We start from the raw sequence: 20625 nt of genomic DNA, 5'->3' as shown, positions 1-20625 counted from the left end.
ACTTTTCCAAAAGAGATTCATTTTACATTTCAAACAAAATACAACGAAAGAAGGTTCTAAAATAAAGATACAAACGTAATATAAATGAGCGACGAAAGCTAGCGCGGTAAAAAAAGCGCAATATATTATAATTAAAAGAGAATTTTATCGAACATTTCCATCTCAAATTTGGATCATCTTTGGCAAAATAAAAAAAGTCTAATCTCCAAAGTTATGCGTTTTGAAGTTAAAAGAACGGCAGGATCCTGTCCAGGATTTCATTCGTACGATTGACAGTGTGCGAAGGAGAGACCCAGGCCGCATCGAGATACGAATCTCGCGCGAGTTTTCATCTCGCGTCGAGAAGCGGGAATGCGATTGTACGGAACACGCGGAACGAGAGATTCGCGATTTGACATAAATTGAGATCCGATAAAATCCGGACGCTCCCACGTCCATTTGTCAAAAACCCAAAAGAAGAGCGACACGGTCGTCCCGCGGAATTCGGGGGAGAGAAACGAGAGGTATGAACGAGGCTGATCGACTCGTCGGGGCAATCTCCCACGGGAATGAGAGTCGAGAGTCGTAAATCACGGTCGAGTCGAACCGAGCGCGCGAGCGGAGGGACGCGGGGAACGCGCGGAATGCGAACCGCCACCGCCAGTGTTGTCGACACCGTGAAGGGTCGACACCGTCGACTCAAGGAGGCGATCGCGAGTTTCCTTGCTTTTTTTTCCAGACGGCACGGGGGCGAGACGATCACGCGGAAGCACGGACGCGCGTTCCACGGCGTGCTCGCTGGATATCACCCTGGCCCCCTGACCCCGAGTGCCGGCGAACGGACGCGCGGACCGCTCGCGGTGAACGAGTGAAACACATGGGTCGCGCGACTGAGTGATACCCTCCACCACTACTGACTACGGACTGTTGCTGTTACTACTGTTGCTGCTGGTGCTGTCGCCCGTCCTCGTATCGTCGTGTTCGCCGCGTCAAAGTCCTCGCCAGGAACCTCGCCAGAGACGCGCGACGACGCTCGACGCGGACGATGCGAGCGAAATAGCGAGCAGAGGCGGAAGGCAGTGTGTGCGTGGGTGGGTGGGTGTCTGCCACATTCATGCACCACCGGATTTCTTGGAGCGCGAACTGTTGCGATCCAACTGCCCGCTGTCGCCGATAGCTGTCCGATAGTATCATCCGCTCGCTCTTCAACGATCCACCATACGTTGATTGTCGCTGCACATTGTATTTTTTCAGAGTACAAAAAATTATATATATATGTCGCCCCTCTGTCCGGAGCGCTCGTGCGACCCCGATGATGACACCGTGATCGAGCCAGCAACGCTAGGAGAATGATCGCGAGGTTCTTCAAAGCTTTGCCAGAGAGTACATATAAGGCACGGTTTATGGTTGAGTAATAAAAATTGTGTATTTGTCAGCCACCATCATTCGCTGTGAACCCACGCAACTGTGTCTTGTATTTATTTCTGATGTCTTGCCTAAATGATATGAATATCAATTGCTTGTCAATGATACGTGTGCCTCGGACTTTATAAATCATAAATCTCTTTCTCTTGTTGGAAGAGAGGAGAAGGAAACTTGGAACATGAGAATACTTTTCATCGAATCTGAGTATTGCCATATTTTAAGCACATGGATTTAATCTTCTGAGCAAAAGACAACAGGAGATCTGCAAGTCCTGTTAGGTCGAACGCTGAAAAGTTAAAGTATGAGAAGCCCAGTGGAGGAAAATGGATACCGGTAAAGTATCAGCATGCGTGAAAAGTCAGCAGAATGTCATGCTCACGCAGCTCACGTGAGGGGCACGACAGAGATGTGCTCGCGTGATCCGTCTACATTGCACCCGACCCTTGCCAAGGCAAATGGTAAAAATTCAAGTCCCCAGCCAGCTCATCACACGGAAGCACGTATCGATAATAACTTGCCACCGACTCCAGGAGGCCGCTTGAAATTCTTTAAAGATGGAAAATTTATCTTGGAGCTGTCTCATCGCAGGGATGGAGAGAAGACTACATGGTTTCCTGTGCCAAAGAAGACTTTTTGGCCACCTGCTAGCACTATTCCAAATCGGCAGGAGAGCTCTACTTCCCTTAGTGGTGAGTCTTGAAGCAAATGATGATAATTATTATACATAATTTTTTTATACATATGTTATTTTCTTTGTATATTTATTATATCTTTTCAAAAATTGAAGAAAAAAAATAGATTTTATTATAATTATTGTTTTTCTCATAATAAAGAAAGTTTTTTTTATTTCAATTTTGACTATTATATAAAAATAAATAATTAATTTAAATAGCACATAACTTCTGCACATTATATTCGTTTTCAGTTTCCGATGATAATTCGTCGATCCAGTCGAGTCCTTGGCAGAGAGATCACTGCTGGAAACAGACTCATCCCCGACGCAGGATAACAACGGAATTTAATTTTTACTATCGCCGAAATCCGAAGACTCGCCTATGCGCGCATCCTCGTTTAATAGCAAAGAAACGCAGACGTCCATTAGATCCTACAACTGCAATTCTCGTTCCGGAATCAATGACGGCTTATCCGACGAAAGTATCTCGGAAATTGATGAACGGCACATCATCATTGGGCACGTCGTCATCGAGCACGTCATTATCGGGCATGTCATCATCGAGCACGTCATCATCGGGCAAGGTTCTGGGTGTGATCATCGATAAACTGTCACGTCTGCTGGATCCTAATGTTGTATCGCCTCGCAAACGAATACTTCGAGAGTTGGAGAGAGTCTCGCTAGAGGATCAGGCATCCAAGAGACGAGCTACTCCGCAACCAGTTTGCACGACAAGTGCGCCGCCGACTCCCTCCGCGAAACAGTTGTCATCGTATAGTATAACGAGTATCCTGGGAGAGGACAAACCGAGTTCCGAACCAGGCTTCTTGAGAACATTGCTGAAGCCAGATAACCGGCAGCCTGTAAAATACTCATCGACCAACACTTATCCGAGGGTACGAATCGATCCTTACATTGGGTCTAGCAATACATCCGTTCATCATTCGCTCTATGGATTACCGATGTTGCCTCCTGGACCATATAGAGCGGCGCCTCTATGGATGGCACCCCATTATCCGTCTCCCGTCCACTATCCGCCTCCTATGCAATTGTATGCACCGCCACATCCTCATCCATCATCCCCACATTATAAAGACTACAGGGAACAAACTCTCACACCTCCTTCAGGTATGTTTTTTTCAATATCATTCGAATGTTATTAAATATTAGAAATTGAATAGGATAAAATATAATCACGAGTTATCTCTGTCATCTACAGATATGCCTCTGAATCTGTCGAAGCATGCGGGTTGAATCTCAGGATCCCAATAGAGTTGGTGCCTTATCGATGGATGAAACACTATGCAAACACTGCCCGTGCAACGACAATGCGATATATTAGTATTTTTTTATTCATAAAACAATAGTATCTTCTTAGTAAGTAGAAGTATGACGAGAAGCCAGATAGTTGGATTCTGGGAGAGCTACTTGTATATACAAATGCATAAATTGTCGATGGCGGCATAGTTATTTTATATTAATATTGCAAGATTTTAAAAAAGAGCAAATTATGAGTGGTATAATAAACAAAAAGACATTATGGGAAAAATGCCACTCTACTATGTGTGTGTATATGTTACACATATTTTTACCATACGCGACTTGTGAATGAAGAAAGAAAAAAAAAAGAAAAAAAGATTAAAGGAATCGACGCGCGAATTTTTATTATTTAAAACAATCGTAAATCTATATATTATCAATATGAAAATGTATTAGCGAACGAATGTGCTAGTGATATTGTATTCGTATATTTTAATAATTCTTTTGTTTTTCGACGTTACTACTCATTTTATTTTATACATTGCGACAAAGAAGGATGTGCACATATAAACCTGTGCACGCGCACATCTGTGCATCTCATTTATGCATTTTCCCGTTATTCTTATAATGTTACTGTCATTATATTACCATTAATAAAAATGGTATATTATCTATATTATGTAAAAGAATCGATAAGAAAGACATAGGATTATGTACAGAACAGATTATTATATTGCCTATATATCTAGCATATTAATTATTCTTAAAAATAGAAACGCATAATAAAAATTTAGGCTCTAATAGAATATCCACACAACAGTATACAGTTATTTATATGATAATGCGGAGAGAGTACACAAAATTACTTTAGTAAAGACCGTGGGGTTGTGCCTTACAAATAATTATCCAAATTCCATGAAATTAAATTATAAATATTCTTACAAATGTATGTAAAAAAGGCACTATTACATGTATATAATAAATATATCTTTATGTTATGTATACAAGTATAAATACATACATATGTATGTGTGTGTATGTATATATATATATATATATATATATATATATATATATATATATATACATATGTATGTATATGTTTGCATCGAATTGATGTTTATTTTATTTTTTACTCTATTTATTATTAGTCAGGCGCCCATGAGGCATTTATTTTAAAACAAGGCAAGCTCGCACAGGTTCTACAAATGAGTAATTTTAATTATTCGACTTTTACGCATTCTTTAGCAATTCAAACGAATTGGAAAAGTATGTGATTGCGTATTAGAGCAATTGTATAGAAAGAGAGACTAATTTCGTATAAATATAAATATTTCATATACTATTTATTATTACTCTTACTATGTTATTTCATTTACCATCAGCTCTCTGTATTCTCTTAAGAATCTCTGGAGAATCTCTCTCTGTTAGCGGTAATTTTACACATTTATCTGCATACATACGAAATCATTTTCTTGTAATATTAAATAAATCTATCTTTCCAATTATTTATTTATTACAGCAATTATCGCAATAATTACTCGAAAATCATAACAACTAACTCAATTATTATACATCATTTAGTTTATATATTTTGTATATCTATAGTAAGATAAAATCAAAAGTGGGCTTGATACATAATATTAAAATTTGCCGCTTTTAATTTGAAGTGCAGAATAGAAGGCTAATACACAAACGTGGAATATTATTGCTAGACGAATATTTTATTATTTTATCGTTATTCAGCAAACGATAATACATATAAATATGTATTTAAAAATACACATTTTAGATACGAATAAAATATAAAAATATAATTTTGAAATATTTTTATATAATCTATACAGTTGTAATTAATTTAGGAAACATCGAATCGAGAATGGTTTCTGATTGGTTACTTGACAGCAGCAAGTGTTATGAAAAATATTACATTCGTGTAATTTTTTTTAATAATCTATTAGCGCGCATGCGTCTTATCATGGATTGAGAAAAAAATGTAGAGAGTAAACATACGACAGTGTGGATAATCGATATCATTTAAATGAGATAAAAATCGTTAAAAACTAAGCTCTATAATAAAAGTCACGATAACGGTGATTATATCGGAATCTTACAGACAGAGAGACAGAAGAAACATCTATCTCGCGCTATCTCTGATCTGGTTATTTACGTAAAGACTAATATATTTGACATATTAATAAATAAGATATTTATAAAAGTATATTATTAGAATATATCAGAAAAGAATAAATATAAGTAAATATATATATATATATATATTTTTTTTTTACTTATATTTATTCTTTACTTATATTTATTCTCTATATACATTAAAGAATAAATATGATAAGATAAAGATATACAATAAAGAATAAATAGAAGATTACAAATTGGATGCTAATAAAGAATTTTTAAAGCATTATATAGAAATTATATAGACAGAAACAAAGAATCCTCATGATATTATTATTATTTAAACGTTTAACGAAAAAAGCTGTTTCAAATCGCTGACGTTTACGATGAGACAACTGTCAAAGTTCAAATACAAGCGGGAAGAATGACGAACCAATGAGAACCGGCCGTTTCGCGTTCGCGATTCTCATTGGAGTTCCTCGTCTAGACAGTGCTCGACCGATGCTCCTGTTTTGCGCGATCCTCGGCAGATCCGGTAGTAGCGCTCGTGCCGCGCGTTTTACGCCGCGTATACGTATGTACTCTTCTCCTCCGCTCTCTCCTCGTCGAAGTCTGAGTGCGTTGGCTTCTCGCGAGTCGCACAGGAGTCGCGCGAGCGGGAAGAGAGGCGATCGCGATCGCTCTCGGGACGCGGTGGAACGTAACGTAACCGACAAACGCGGCAAACCGGACCGTCCGAGCGCGAGTGCGCGAGGAGTGGAGCGAGTGATCGGAGTCGAGTTCTCTCGAGTCGGGAAATCGGCGGCGAGGGACGACGTGTCCGTCCCGTCCGGCCGCTCTCTCGGTGGTGCGCTCTTAGCGGCTCGCCGAAACGAAAATGGCGGGCCGTGTCGGAGGCAGCGGTCAGAGCCGCCGACGGTGTTAATCGGTGCCCCGTTAACGGACACGTGTGGTGGCGATCTTCCAATTGCTACCTGTACGTGCTGTACGGTTTGGGATTCCTTTTTTTTTCTCCCCTCACTTCCGGTGCGCGCGCGCGCTGCGCGCCGCTCATTGTTGCCGAGCACCGATCATAAATCAGACTGCGAACGCGGAGAAAACGGTATACCTGAGGAGTACATTGTAACTAACAGTCGCGAGCGTAAACTCGTTCGTAGTAGTGCGTATATATTGCGTTCGAAGGAGAGACACATCGGAGCGAGACCGTGCGAATCTGCTGTGGGAGGGAGGAAGAGGGAAGAGAGAGAGAGAGAGAAACAGAAATAGAGAAGGACAGAGACACGGGGCAAATAGAAAGAGCGAAAACCCCGAGGGGTACAGCACAGTTGGACAGAGGACGCAGAAGCGGCGAGATACGGAACGGAGTGAAAGTTTAAATCGACAATATGGACAAACACGATGGAGTGATTACACTGTGAGGTGTTGACTGTCCGAGATAGCGAGCGACGTGCGGGACTATATTGAGAGAAGGAGATAGAGAGATAGAGCAGAGAAAGAGAGAGAGTGAGAGAACGAACGAGAGAGAGAGATAGAGATAGAGACAGAGTGCCGCCGATCGGCGGCGGCGGCGGATCGTGAGATTGTAACACGTTGCGGAGGACGAGAAGCCTTGATGCCGATGCCGGCCGAATACCACGAGGGCCACGGTAACCACGAGAACGCCAATTTCGCTCTCGGGTCCACGCAGGACGCCAGCAACATGACGGCCAACATGTACCGGGTGGGAGGTAAAGTAAAACCGCATTGCATTCCGCTTTGCCGAACGACGCTTCCCCGCGAGTAGTCCGAGAGAGAGAGAGAGAGAGAGAGAGAAAACGAGAGAGAGAGAGGGAGGGAGGGAGGGACAGAGAGAGAGAGAGATAGCGGCGGTTTAATTAACTCCGAGAAATTAATGTTTGCAAATGGCATCGCAATGGCGTCCCCTATACCCTCCGCGCGGCGCGTTCTTCCCCCTCTTTTTGGTTCCACCGCTCTCTCTCTCTCTTTCTCTCTCCCCCTGCGTTCCCCCCTGCGCGCTCCCTCTCTTCTTTCCACTCTTCATCTGGATCTCCCTCGTACCCTCCACTCCCCCCTTGTTCCCCCTTTCGTTCCCCCTGCCTCCCTGTCCCCCCCTCTGTTAACGTCCTATACCTACGCGCTCCGGCTTTTCCTCCCCCTTTCCCGCCCGGCTCCTCCATTCTTCCTCTTCTCTCTTCCCTATCCTCCCCCTTTTCCTCCCCCTCCGCCTTCTCCCTCCCCCATACACCCGCACACCCGTCCTCTCTCACGTCCAGGTCACGCTAATTTCTTGCGCGACAAATCTCGCGCGGATCAAAATTGGATCCCGGCGATACACACTGTATTAGAATCGTCTCTCTATTCTAGTCGTATCGATGTATTTGAATGAGCTGTCGTATGCGCGCGCGACGGTTTTTCTTTTGGTGATAAAGAATCGATGCCGCCCGCTGCTTCTCTTTCGATTTTGTATTAACCGGCAAACAACCATGTAAAGGCCTAACGGAAATTTTCATTTCCGGTTTTAACACGTGACGTTCGGAAAATTCCTTTTCTTTCGCGAAAGATTGCTTGTTCGGCGAAACACTTCAAGTACATAAAAACGCCTGCAACGTCCGAAAGGATCGAATAATCTTCTTAGCTAATCTTCTTAGATGAATTTCTTAGCCAAATTGACCAATATTTTCATTTTGTTTATGGAAAAGTTTATGGAAAAATCAATGAGAAATCTTTATTACGACTTTTCAATTTTTTTATATATGTGTATATATATATATATTTACTTATTTATTTATTTATATATAATGCGAAAAACTAAAAAATTTCAAAGATGAATTTTCAATGTTTTTTTTTTAAAGAATTAAATTGGTCCAATTGCTAAAAAAAATCTATCATTAAAAAGACTGTTAAATGGTCTCAGACATGTTACACGTGTCTTTAAGATGTATTTCAAAGTATTTCATCGAACAATAATCTTTCTAGAAATTTAGAAAAAAATTCCTGATCGCTACGTGTTAAAGCCGGAAGTTAAATTTCCATTAGATGTCCATATTGCTGTCGATATAAAATCGAGAAAAGAGACGAGCGGAGATATCATCGGCATTTGCTTTTGCCGAAAGAAATGAAAGGATAGCACCTCATCCAAATGCGAAATCCAAATCAAATGCGAAAAATTTAAAAGCAATAAAGATATAATTTATATATATATTGTAACTGAATATATTAAATTTTGTTTAAACAGCTTTATCTGGAATTTTTTAATATAAAATCTTAATTCTATCATTTATTTGGTTCTTCAAGATTTAACTTGCAGAAAGCTCTAATTCGCAAGATCTTTTTAATTGCTAAAATTAACGCCTATGAAAATTATTGATAAGGAAATTAGATATTTTTACTAAGGAAAAATTGGCAAAATTTCGAAAGAATCTATTATACAAGGACACTTGAGTTTTGAGACACATCTCAAATATATTTAATTTTAAAGGATATTCTATATAAGTATATTTAATTTTAAAGGAAAAAGAGAAGATTTATATTCTTTTTTTTAGAGATCTTCGTAAGATAATTAAAATTTCTGAGACACACACACACACACACATATATAATAATTCTTGATTCTTATATAATTCTTGTTATTTTTACAGATCATTAATCGCTTGCTAATTTTTAGATTATGTGTATTTCGAGACTTCCACCTCATCACCGTACCAGATTAGAAGGATAGAAGAATTAAATAAGGTAAGAATTAAGCCGGAGCATAGCATTTCATTGAAAAGATACGAGAACGAGAATTATTCCGTGTTCGTCTATACATCTTATGTAAATTCATCTTCTTTATATAAATCTTAATTGCCTCATTTAAATTAATCGTCAATATATAAATATACATATGTATTATTATTAATACGATAGGCCCAAAACATATATTTTTTAACCTTTTAACATCTGTTTCCTGTTTTTCAGACCGCAAATGGAAATGTGGAAGCAAAAGTCATGTGCTTCTTCAGGCGGAGGGATTTGCCTTCTACCTTAGTTATGCTTGCGGACAAACATCAATGTAAGTAGCATACGTCTACGCGCGCAAACTACATGTTATCGTAAATATTTGTAAATGTATGGGAAGATTATGCGTGTTCGAGTCTCGGTGTTAGAATAGAATTATTCAAATTTTCTCTATCATCTCATACACGTTTTTGCGCAAAAAATATAACGCTTCCCTTTTCGTACAGTTGTAGCTAAAATATAAAAGAATATAACGCTTCCCTTTTCGTATAATTGTAGCTAAAAAACAAACTACCTCGAAGATCTATTCTGATGAACGTTTTATGACTCCGATCTCAAATAGTATACTAACACATTACTAACATAATACATCAAAATAGTTTTCTTATTATTAGTATAACATGAGGAAAAGAAGCGAATGACATGTATGTATTAGACATTTTATTCTTCTTCGTCTAATACTGTAAAGCTTGCGATAACCGTTTACGAAACTGAACAATTTTTTAACGTACGCGAAAATTCAACGATACGAGCGAGACTGTGAATTATCGTAAAGTATAAGAGTAAAGGACGAGTCAGTTTTAACCTCGCCAACGTGCAGCAAATCGATATCTGTTCATAGGTGAGGAAAATTCATCCGCGAATACACGAATTTCATCTCCCAACATGGAAGATTCTGTTTGCAATTTCCAGACGATATCGATTTTCTCCGCTTTAGCAATCATTATTTGACGAGAGACACCTCTCGCGATACGGACATAGTTGACGATGAAAAGTCAAGAGAGAGAGAGAGAAAGAAAGAGAGAGAAAGAGAGAGAGATCGGCCGACACCGCGTGTAACGCGACTCGCAGCGGGAAGAGCCATGCGTGGCGTTATCACCTTTGTAATTGTCATCGCGTAACGGCTGTAATCACGCATCTTAGGTCATTTGCCGAGGGAAGATCCGAGGAGAGATATTTCCCTCTGGATATTATAAAGGAAACATTGAAAATGTTCTTTCCTCTTCCATTGATTGATGGGAATCTCTTGGGGATATAGATACGCTTTTAGAGAATTTCGCGCGAGAAGGCGCGTGGTCGGTTTCATACCGCGAAACGATTCGTTTACGTCGCCGGGCATCGATACGTTTCTCCGAAAGGAAAAAAAGAGAGGTAAAAAAAAAAAACGATTACGGGAAACGTATACACACGCACGCACACGCATATTTCTGTTTCTCCGCTATAGCACGCGCTATGTATACACAGTTATACGTTATTCCGGGGCTTTCTCGATTTTTCCTTCGCAATGACAAAGATAATGAGACGCGGGGATTTGGGGTGGGAATGTATAATAAGTAAAGTTGCGGGGGTGGTTGGGCGGGTTGTGAGAGACGGGGGTTGTATCGATCTGCCTGGAGGGGGGGAGGAAAAGGGGGCAGGGGGTGGACGAGGGGGACGCTGGTGCACCCGCTAGGTCCCCCTTTTCCACCTCTTCATCCTCCTCCATCTCCATCTACCTCCCATCGCCCCCTCCCCCCTCCTCCCTCTTCCCCCCTACACCCACCCGACCCACCCACCACCCTCAACTAAATGGATGGCTGACGCAGGGGTTGCTTGGGTATATGTTACGTGTATTTCTCACACACATAGACATCGACGCACGTGTGTGTACGTGTGTGCCCGGGCGAAAATGGTGGGCCCTACTAGCCATCTTCGTTTTAAGCATTCGCTACCACTCTCCCCCTACGTTCGTCCCCCTTGCCGAAGCCCCCGTTCCGCTTCTCCCTTCCCCTCGTCTTTCGCGCGCCGTGTATATGTGCATGTCTCTCTCACTCTCTCTCTCTCTCTCTCTTTCTCTCTCTCTTTGTCTGTGTCTTATTCGTGTGTATATGTAACGGCTCGTCGTCCATGTATGCGTCCGTCCAACGGTATTTGCTCCGAATTGGGTTTCTCCCTTCTCCCCCTTCCCTTTCCTTCCTTCCTCCTTTCCGCCGTATTCTCTCTTTCTCTCTCTGTCTCTCTCTCTTTCTCTCTCTCTCTCTCTCTCTCTCTCTCTCTTTCTCGCACTCCGGGTATCTCGAATTTTCGCGAAAAAAAGAATATACGCTTTTCCTTTGTCTTTCGCGGAAGTCGATACACCATGCACCACGGGCGCTATTGCACACCCGGGTGTGCCCGCGTGCGATTACAAACGGGAATGAGAGTGGGGGGGGCGGGGGGGGGAGGTGGGGTCAAAGAAAAAGGGCTGCTTTGTACAGAAATTGGTTTTAGTCCATACTCTCGCCGCTCTATACGGGTTTTCGTGGATGGATCACAAAAAAAAAAAGAAAGAAAAATCAGCGGCTAATTAGACGCCGGCCGAAAGTTCGACCGACTGTAATAATAATTTTTACCTCGTTTTACCCTTCGCGATCGACCAGCGCCCGCGGATGTGAAAACCGCGCGTTGGATGATTTCCACTTTATTTTGCGTATAAGGACCGGGAACAACACACGGATAGAGAAAGACAGAGAGAGAGAGAGAAAGAGAGAGGTCGAACCGAAAATGCACGCGCGCTAATAATTACACGGAGTACTTACTCCGTCGTATTATGTTCCGTCTGAAATGCGAAATGAATAATCGATGCATGGGAGGAGGGTATTTTGATCCACGCTCTCGCGGAGTAACGGTCAACGTGGTGAGGTATTGATCTGATATGTCGCGAATGTGAAAATATACGACGCGGGACTATGAATGAATAAATAGAAACGCGAATGTATAAAATTGTCTAAGATAATGAAAATTATGATGAATCTAATTGTAATACGCGATCCTTAATTGTATTTGACGAGGGAATACATTTGACGATTTTTGAAGATTTTGTCCCTTAAGTTGATATATAAGTTAATGAGGTAAAGAACGGAGTAAAGAGATTGAAGGATTCCTCGTGTTTTTCTTACGGGGTGTAAGGTATAGCGGTTAGTATACAGTCGTATACATATATCTTGAAGCGTTCTATTGTGTACAAGATTAGAAAACGAGAAATACGTAGAGTGGGTTTCTTGTAATGAAAATTCCAGTGGCAAGCGCGGAGCAGCAGAGGTCAGAATCCCCTGCGAGCACGCAGAATCAGAAACTCGAGAACCCTGACACTACTAAGGAAATGACTAGTAAAGATGGGATTGGGCCCAAAGTGATGATCAAAGGGGGCGGGAAAGGGGGCTGGCTGAAGGCCCCATTATCGGAGGCCCAAGAGCCCCATGGTGAGTGAGAGTAGACTCATCAAAAGATGACCATTACCGATGAATCTAATCGAGCTTTATATCTGCAAAATAATCAATCGAAAATATCATTTCAAAACATATAAATAGGTTTATTTATGCATGTAATATATTAAGTTTGTATATTTCACATATATACAATATAAAATTATATCCACAGAAATAAATAATTACATTATTCAATAAAGAATGTAGAAAAATTAATTTTAGTATAATTAAGTTAGTACATTATATATATATATATATATATATATATATATATATATATATAATGTACTAACTTAATTATACTAAAATTAATTTTTCTACATTCTTTATTGAATAATGTAATTATTTATTTCTGTGGATATAATTTTATATTGTATTTCTATTTCACATTCTATATATTTCACACTCTAAAATTAAAGGTGTTTTTGAGTAAAAATACTTGATTGATTTTTATGTCATATTTTTATTTTATATTTTTAATCTTAATAATATCTTAATAATATCTTAATTGATATTAATATTAATTTGTTAAAATAGTTTTTAAATATAATTATATAATTTTATATTATTTTATATAATTGTAAGATTTATTACATATATATAAGAAAATATAATTTTATTAATAAAATTAAGAGTTGCACATGTTTTATGAGAAATAAAAACATAAGTATATACGTTTATTACTGCAGAGGCATAGATTCATCGATAAACGGTATACGATTTGCATCTTTTGATTATCTCATTAATCTTGTATAGAAGCCAGTGACGATATAAGGCTACTGATCATAGCGGCGGGATTTAAGAAAAAAAATTCTTTGTAATCTTGGTGTGTACCGCGAGTTAAGGCAAGTTTCACTGTAAGGCCAAAGAGACAATAAATTGGGCATAAACCGGGCTCCTTTTTCTTTTTAAGTTAATTGACAAGGGGTTCGGCGATTTTCTCACAAAAGTGCCCATACATGTACAAATCATTCATATTCATATATCATTCATATAAATACCTTATCCATCTGTTTATTATTGCGTTATTAGATTATCATACATTTGTCTCAATATCAGTACCTTGATCTTTTCTATTCATTAGCTTCAAATATATCCATTTATCAAGTTAATTAATTATCAATCCGACATGGTACATCTTCATTCTCACTGTCATTCACATATCATTTACACAGATTTAAAGAAAAAATCCCGCCGCATCATATACGATGACACTTTAGTAATCTGAGGCTTCTCTAAATGACGTAATTCTCTATCGATAGTTAATCGCTTTTCCGTTGCAGATTATTGTTTTTGCCTTGTATATTATTCTTCATTTGTCTTTATGTTGCCCGCTCTTGCTGATATTTCCTTTTTTTGGTTTAATATTACTCGAGTTTTGAATGATTCTGTACCGTAACCGATCTTCGCGTTTCATTTACTTCATGACTTTAACTTAGAACGAAATAATCGGATGAATAAAAGATTAATTGAAAAGATAATGTTACCTCTAGGATTTTTTTTCGGTTAACCGAAAAAATGACGTTGAGGAAATACGAAAAATTAATTTTTACTTGATACTAATTTTATTACAAATAATGTAACGATTAGTAGAAAAGCATAAGCGAGAAAAAAATGATAACTTTATGTATATCATACAGTATATACCTCTTTCATTATTATGGTATATTTGTTTTTCTCTAAATAATTTTTATCAAATAATTGATCTCTTTTATTTAAACGAGAAAGTCTTCTATATATTTAGAAAGAAAACGTTTATGAAAATTTCAAAATTATTTGCATAAAAAATTAAATATTATATTATTTTTATTTTATTATATTCAGCTTTTTCAATTTTATTTTATTATTAATAATTTTTTTTGCAATTTCAACTTTTTAAATCAATTCGTACAACAAATGATTATATTTCATTTTATAGTATCATTGAACACAAATATTACTTCAATTTCTTATGATGTAGGGATGGAGGACAGTGTTCCTGGTGGAGTAACGGAATTAAATACCAAGCAACGTCACCAAATGAAACACAGAGAATTGTTTTTATCGCGACAAGTGGAGACCATGCCTGCTACGCATATTCGGGGCAAATGCTGCGTAACATTATTGAACGAAACCGAATCCTTGTTGAGCTATTTAAACAAGGAGGATTCATTTTTTTACTGTTTAGTATTTGATCCTGCTCAGCGTACTTTGCTTGCTGATAAAGGTAAATCAAAGTATCAAAATAAATATTCAATTAATTTTTTTTTCTATTAATGTAATATTATATATCCTACAAATAACTCAGAGATTAATGAAATTATATCTGTTGTTATAGGTGAAATTAGAGTAGGTAGTAGATATCAAGCGATAGACATACCGGCGGTATTAACGGCCGCAGAAAAAGAAGCGGATTCTCGTAAGTTACAAGATCTGGAAACTTTGGTTTGGACTCCGAGACACAATTTGACGGACCGTCAGATTGATCAATTCCTTGTGATTAGTAGATCAGTAGGTACTTTTGCGAGAGCCTTGGACTGTTCGTCCTCCATCAAGCAGCCCTCTTTGCACATGTCTGCAGCTGCTGCATCTAGAGACATTACTCTAGTAAGAATTTATACTTCATTTCTTATCAAGATATCCATGCGCTTTCTGAAAGTATACAAAATTAATTTCTCATGTTTCAAATTTTATTAAGTTTTTTGTGAATTGCATTACAGTTTCATGCGATGGATACCTTACATCTGCACGGCTATGATTTGTCGAATGCCTTAGCATCTCTAGTACCTAGTACCGGTCCGGTACTATGTCGAGACGAGATGGAAGAATGGAGCGCGTCCGAAGCAAATCTGTTCGAAGAAGCGCTTGATAAATACGGAAAGGATTTTGCTGATATACGAACGGACTTTGTAAGTACACAATTAATAGATGAATCCCAACTGTATTCGAACAAGTTCACTAATATGTATTTCGTATATTTTTCAGTTACCATGGAAAACGCTGAAGAATGTAATCGAATATTATTACATGTGGAAAACGACGGATCGATATGTTCAACAGAAAAGAGTGAAGGCTGTAGAAGCGGAAAGTAAACTGAAGCAAGTTTACATACCAAATTATAATAAGACTCCTGCATCGACTACTGCACCTTCTACGGCCACAATCGTACCTCTGGGCAATAGCAACAGCAATAGTAACGGAAAGCCAACCAACATTTTGAATGGTAACAGTAACGGTAGCATGGTGGCCGACAATTCTGGGATACTTATGGTCGGAGTCAGTGGAAAACCGTGCGAAGGCTGTCAGGGCTTACAGAGTCCGCAGTGGTATGCGTGGGGACCATCGCATATGCAGTATCGTCTTTGTCAACCTTGTTGGACGTACTGGAAGAAATATGGAGGACTTAAGGTTATACGATTGTTTCAATAACTTGCATTTAATACACCAGTACAAGTATATTTCATATTCCTGTTTTATTATTTTGAATCACAGGTGCCATCGCGCATCGACGATGTCGATCTTGAGAGAAAACGTACTGGCGCAGGTTCGGACGAAGAGAGCAAGGGTATCAGCGGCGCACACAGGCCGCATCGATGCAATGTTCCCACTTGTGGCAAGGAGTTTAAATTGAAGGCCCATTTGAGTCGTCACTATGCGAGCACGCACGGAGTGGATTTGCGTGGCGCTGCCGGAAGCGGCGGTGGCGGAAGTGGATCACCACGACCAGTTATGAAAACTCGATCCGCATTCTACTTGCGCACCTCCCTATTAGCCCGCGCCGCACGACGACTCTGTCCTGCGCAATTGCGAACACGTCATGCCGCGCGAGCGCCACATCAACCAGTAAATACAATGTCGTTGCGACATTTTTGTGTCCAGTTGGCCTCCAAAAGTCCCGCGGAACTCCGTATTCTGGCGCGCGCTGTACGACCTCGGCCGCGTCCGCGTGTAACAGACATCGCTTCACGCCTGGGCGATCTGAATCCTGAACCACAGCTGCCCGGCGACTGGGACTGGCTGATGCTGACCACCCCGGCACAACGCAAGCAGCCCGACCGGGTTTCGTTTCCACGTCCGCCAAAGGCGCCTGGTACATAACAAACATTTTATATTTATACATGCACATAAAGAGCGTTTTCATTTTAAACGATGTATGCATGTATCTGGTAATTAAAAAAAGTTTTAAATAAAAAAATTGACTTCGAAGGGGATATAATTTTATGTCGAATTTTATTTTTATAAAATTACTGTGTATATATGTGTATGTGTGTATGTGTGTGTATGTATATGTATATATAAGAAATTTTTACTACTGTATAGACGGCAGTCTTTTATACGAGAGAGTGCCGAATAAACCCGAAGTGGATAGGCTCACGTTGACGCCACCCCAACCGCAACCAGTCATGTCGACTCAACAGAATATCTTGAAACGCACAAGACCCTTTGACGAAATCAATGGTTCAGATGGTAAGTTTTTCAATCTGATGCGCATTGTCTGTTAGGGTAGTCTATTAGGTCGTACAATTTCGAATCGTAGTGAATTGAATTTTGTTTTTTTTTATCGGCTTCTATTCGGATGTGGATTGGGATAAAGGTAAAATTCAAATTTAATAATTGCGTGTGATAATAATTGATATCGCGATGAGATATAATTTTTTTTAAGAGAGTATTTGAAACTATAAGATTTCAGTTAGCAAATATAATTGTAAAATATTGTAACAATTTTTCTAAGGAAATGTGGCTCCCAATCACATTCATATAATTGAAAATGAAATTTATCATATAGCGTGTATGTAATATTTTATGTTTGTCTTTTATTATAAAAAATAAGTTTATAGACACTTGATAAAGAGATGATTAGATATTGATAAATAACAATAAAAATTAATGGTCTCAGAGAAAGAACAATTTGTCATCTTATACTTTCTCCTATTTATGATATATAAATTATAAGTATTATTAAAGAAAGAAAAATTTTATATATATATCTTAATAAGTATATTATATATTATGTATTATTAAATTTTTTAAAATAATTATTTTGTCTAAACGTTAGCTAAAAATGCGATTTTCTGCGACGGCTATATAGGATTTTCATAAGCGTATATAAGTATCTACACATTAAATAATTTTAAAAAGTGATATTTTGAAAGAATATTAATATCGCGAAAATACCTCGCAAGTTAAATTAATTCTTTTTAAATCTAACGTCTTTATTTCCTTTAAGGTATCGCTCTAAATGCGACACTTCCTCCCGGTGGACCTCCCGCAAAGAGGATTCATCATGCACAACAATTGCATCCGAAACACACGCTAGAACATCCTGCGCCCGCTGTTCTTCCTCTCGCACCACCTCTCAACGGCAGAGCTACTCATCCACATACGCTACCCCATGGTGTACCGTTGTCTAGAAGTAATGCACGTAAACAAGTTATATCGTGGATGGATGCGCCTGATGATGTATATTTTCGCGCCACCGAACAGATCAAGTTAGTATAAATTAAAGTAACAAAGTAAAACTATAATGTGTAATATAATATAATATAATATATATATATATATATATATATATATATATTTATTTATTTATTTATTTATTTATTTATTTATTTATTTATTTAATTTACTTATTTTTGCTTACATTTATTTAGGTTTACTGCTTTAAAATGACTCACAAAACAAGTTTTGCATACTGACATATAGTTTTTCGGACTCGCTTCGAAATAACTCACAAGACAAAAGGATTGCATATTGACGTATAATTGCTCGGACTCGCTTCGAAATGACTCACAAGGCAAAAGTTTTGCATACTGACTTATAGTTTTTCGGATTCATACATACATACGTTGTACAAATACACATATCTAATAATAAATTTAAATATGAATTCAGAAAGGACATTATACATTATTTTTGACTTACTTGATTATATTATTGTTTAATTACTGAGAAAATAATTATAAAAATTTTGTAATATATAAAAGTTTTATCCGTGAACTTTAACTTTTTTAATGGACTTTAATAATTACAAATATACAATACAGCGCATTTGGTGCATGTATTGATTCTTGTGATTTATCAAATTGCAGACGAGTTAGAAGAACTTTGGCCTCGGTGGAGTTACGAAGAGCAGCGCGTAAGCCATGGCGCAGATTGTCGATCCCTCTACATCCGCCTCATCTTCAAAGAACAGTGCGTGGTGAAGATATGGTCGTCATTTTGGACTAAATGTAATATTGAATAATAAAATTGTGTATGTTGGTCCACTACACACAAAACACAACGCTGTTATCGATCTTTAACGAGTGAAATTATGCAAAATAAAGGTTACAATTTTGTGTATTGTAATCGGCAGCTCCGATCGAGCAGGAATTGCTAGCTAAAAAAACGCAAAGATCTCGAAAGCTCTCCCGCGAGAATTTTTTTTTTTTTTATCGGAGCTGAACAAAAATTACCGTAATCGAGAGAAAGGCCTCGTTTGATCGCACACGCATGCTAACAATCGACAACATCGTTGAACTGAACTTCATTGCTTATGAAGTACTACTGACGAATTAAATCTTTTGTTTTCTTGTTAGTCATATTGAATGTTAGAAGCGAGAAATGAATATTTTTCTTGTAATATATACAAAATACGAAAGCCGAAATAAGTTATAAATTTTTTTCACATATCATTACTTGCATTTCGATGGTATATATATCTAATGTATCGAAAACTCCCTTTTTATCAACTTGCATTAGTAAACGCACATATATTTTATTTGCATGTTTTACATAGTCAATGAAAATACATGACAACTTATGCAGATTTAGAATTACTTATATATATCGTTGCAAGCAAATAATGAAAGAAACTATTCTATTATATATATATATATATATATATATATATATATATATATATATATATATATTTACAAGAAAAAAAATCATATTTCTCATTTTTAATGTTATAATTAAATATGACGTAAATGAGGGAACAGAAGTTTTAATATGCAGCAAACTAAGTCATTCAACGTAAAATGATTTTCTATTCGTATTAATTAATTATTGTTGTTATTATAATAATTATTAAGAATTGAATGTGTATATATACATATACATCGTACCACAGACATAGCCAAGTAACACCCATACACAACCATACACTTTCATACATAATTCTACACGTATACCAGATGCCGAAAATCGGCATAATGGTAAAAAAATTGATCCATACCTGCGGATAAGCTCATGAATGGCTGCGTTCAGAAACAACGGTATGACTTTTCAGCGTCATTGAAGACGAGTATACTTTTAAATCTACATCAGCGGATCATGTTTTGTAAAAGTCAATCACCGTTGCATTTTCTATAAGCAGCTAATGTTACGGCCATGCAGGCAACAGAGACAGACGTATGTATGAACGGAAATGAATGTGTAAGAGAGAAAGACTAAGCGAGAAAGTAAAAGAATGAAAGATAGAATGAATTAGTACGTACGAGACAGCAAGAAAGAATGCTCACTGTGAATATTTTTATTAAATTTTCAAGTTTGATGACTCTCTTCCGTCGCAACAATTAATAAATAAACATAAGCATAAGTAAAAGAATACCTAATTATTTCCCTATTACTATTATACTTCAAAAAATACATGCAAAGTAATATATAAGAACAGTTGCATATTGCATGCGGATTTTGTGAAAGCTACAAAATTTTATATGAAAAATTTAAATTGTTACTGCACACTGTGGTATTTAGTACAAATAGTATTACCAGTATAGTAAAAATCAAGATTAGCAAATAACGCGTTATCATTAGTTATTATTTTTGGATAACTAATTATATATGGTTTTTTTTATGTAAAAGCCAAAAATGTAAATTTTCTGTTTATATATATATATATACACACGCACACATTTTGATCTCAAACTATCATTTAAGAAGTAAAACCGAAAAAACGAAATAATATAT

General features: G+C 37.8%; 2 protein-coding genes across 4 annotated transcripts; both read left to right on the top strand.

Annotated features, from left to right (window-relative positions):
• The first annotated feature begins 548 nt into the window (after positions 1-548).
• LOC105256841 lies at positions 549-4294 on the top strand. Its single transcript, XM_011267076.3, has 3 exons — positions 549-2093; positions 2330-3205; positions 3297-4294. Exons 1-3 carry the CDS (start codon positions 1751-1753, stop codon positions 3329-3331), a joined length of 1254 nt encoding a protein of 417 aa, XP_011265378.1. The 5' UTR covers positions 549-1750; the 3' UTR covers positions 3332-4294.
• Positions 4295-6014: 1720 nt separating this feature from the next.
• On the top strand, positions 6015-18952 carry LOC105256840 (metastasis-associated protein MTA3). Of its 3 annotated transcripts, XM_011267071.3 has the most exons (12): positions 6015-7197; positions 9135-9202; positions 9428-9521; positions 12505-12687; positions 14654-14899; positions 15011-15279; positions 15393-15581; positions 15658-16080; positions 16165-16762; positions 16993-17139; positions 17900-18161; positions 18762-18952. In XM_011267071.3, the coding sequence occupies exons 1-12, from the start codon at positions 7083-7085 to the stop codon at positions 18898-18900; spliced, it is 2733 nt and encodes a 910-aa protein (XP_011265373.1). In that variant the 5' UTR covers positions 6015-7082; the 3' UTR covers positions 18901-18952. The 3 variants fall into 3 exon arrangements, with proteins under 3 accessions (XP_011265373.1, XP_011265374.1, XP_011265376.1); XM_011267072.3 differs by lacking the exon at positions 12505-12687 and having other exon boundaries at positions 6017-7197; XM_011267074.3 differs by lacking the exons at positions 6015-7197; positions 9135-9202; positions 9428-9521 and adding an exon at positions 9870-9891.
• Positions 18953-20625: the final 1673 nt, after the last annotated feature.

This window comes from Camponotus floridanus, unplaced genomic scaffold (genome assembly GCF_003227725.1).
Source record: "Camponotus floridanus strain SB8 unplaced genomic scaffold, Cflo_v7.5 scaffold128, whole genome shotgun sequence".
In the NCBI taxonomy this organism is placed as follows: Eukaryota; Metazoa; Arthropoda; class Insecta; order Hymenoptera; family Formicidae; genus Camponotus; species Camponotus floridanus.
Note: the sequence above shows the minus strand (reverse complement) of the source record. Positions and strands in the feature narration are given on the sequence as shown.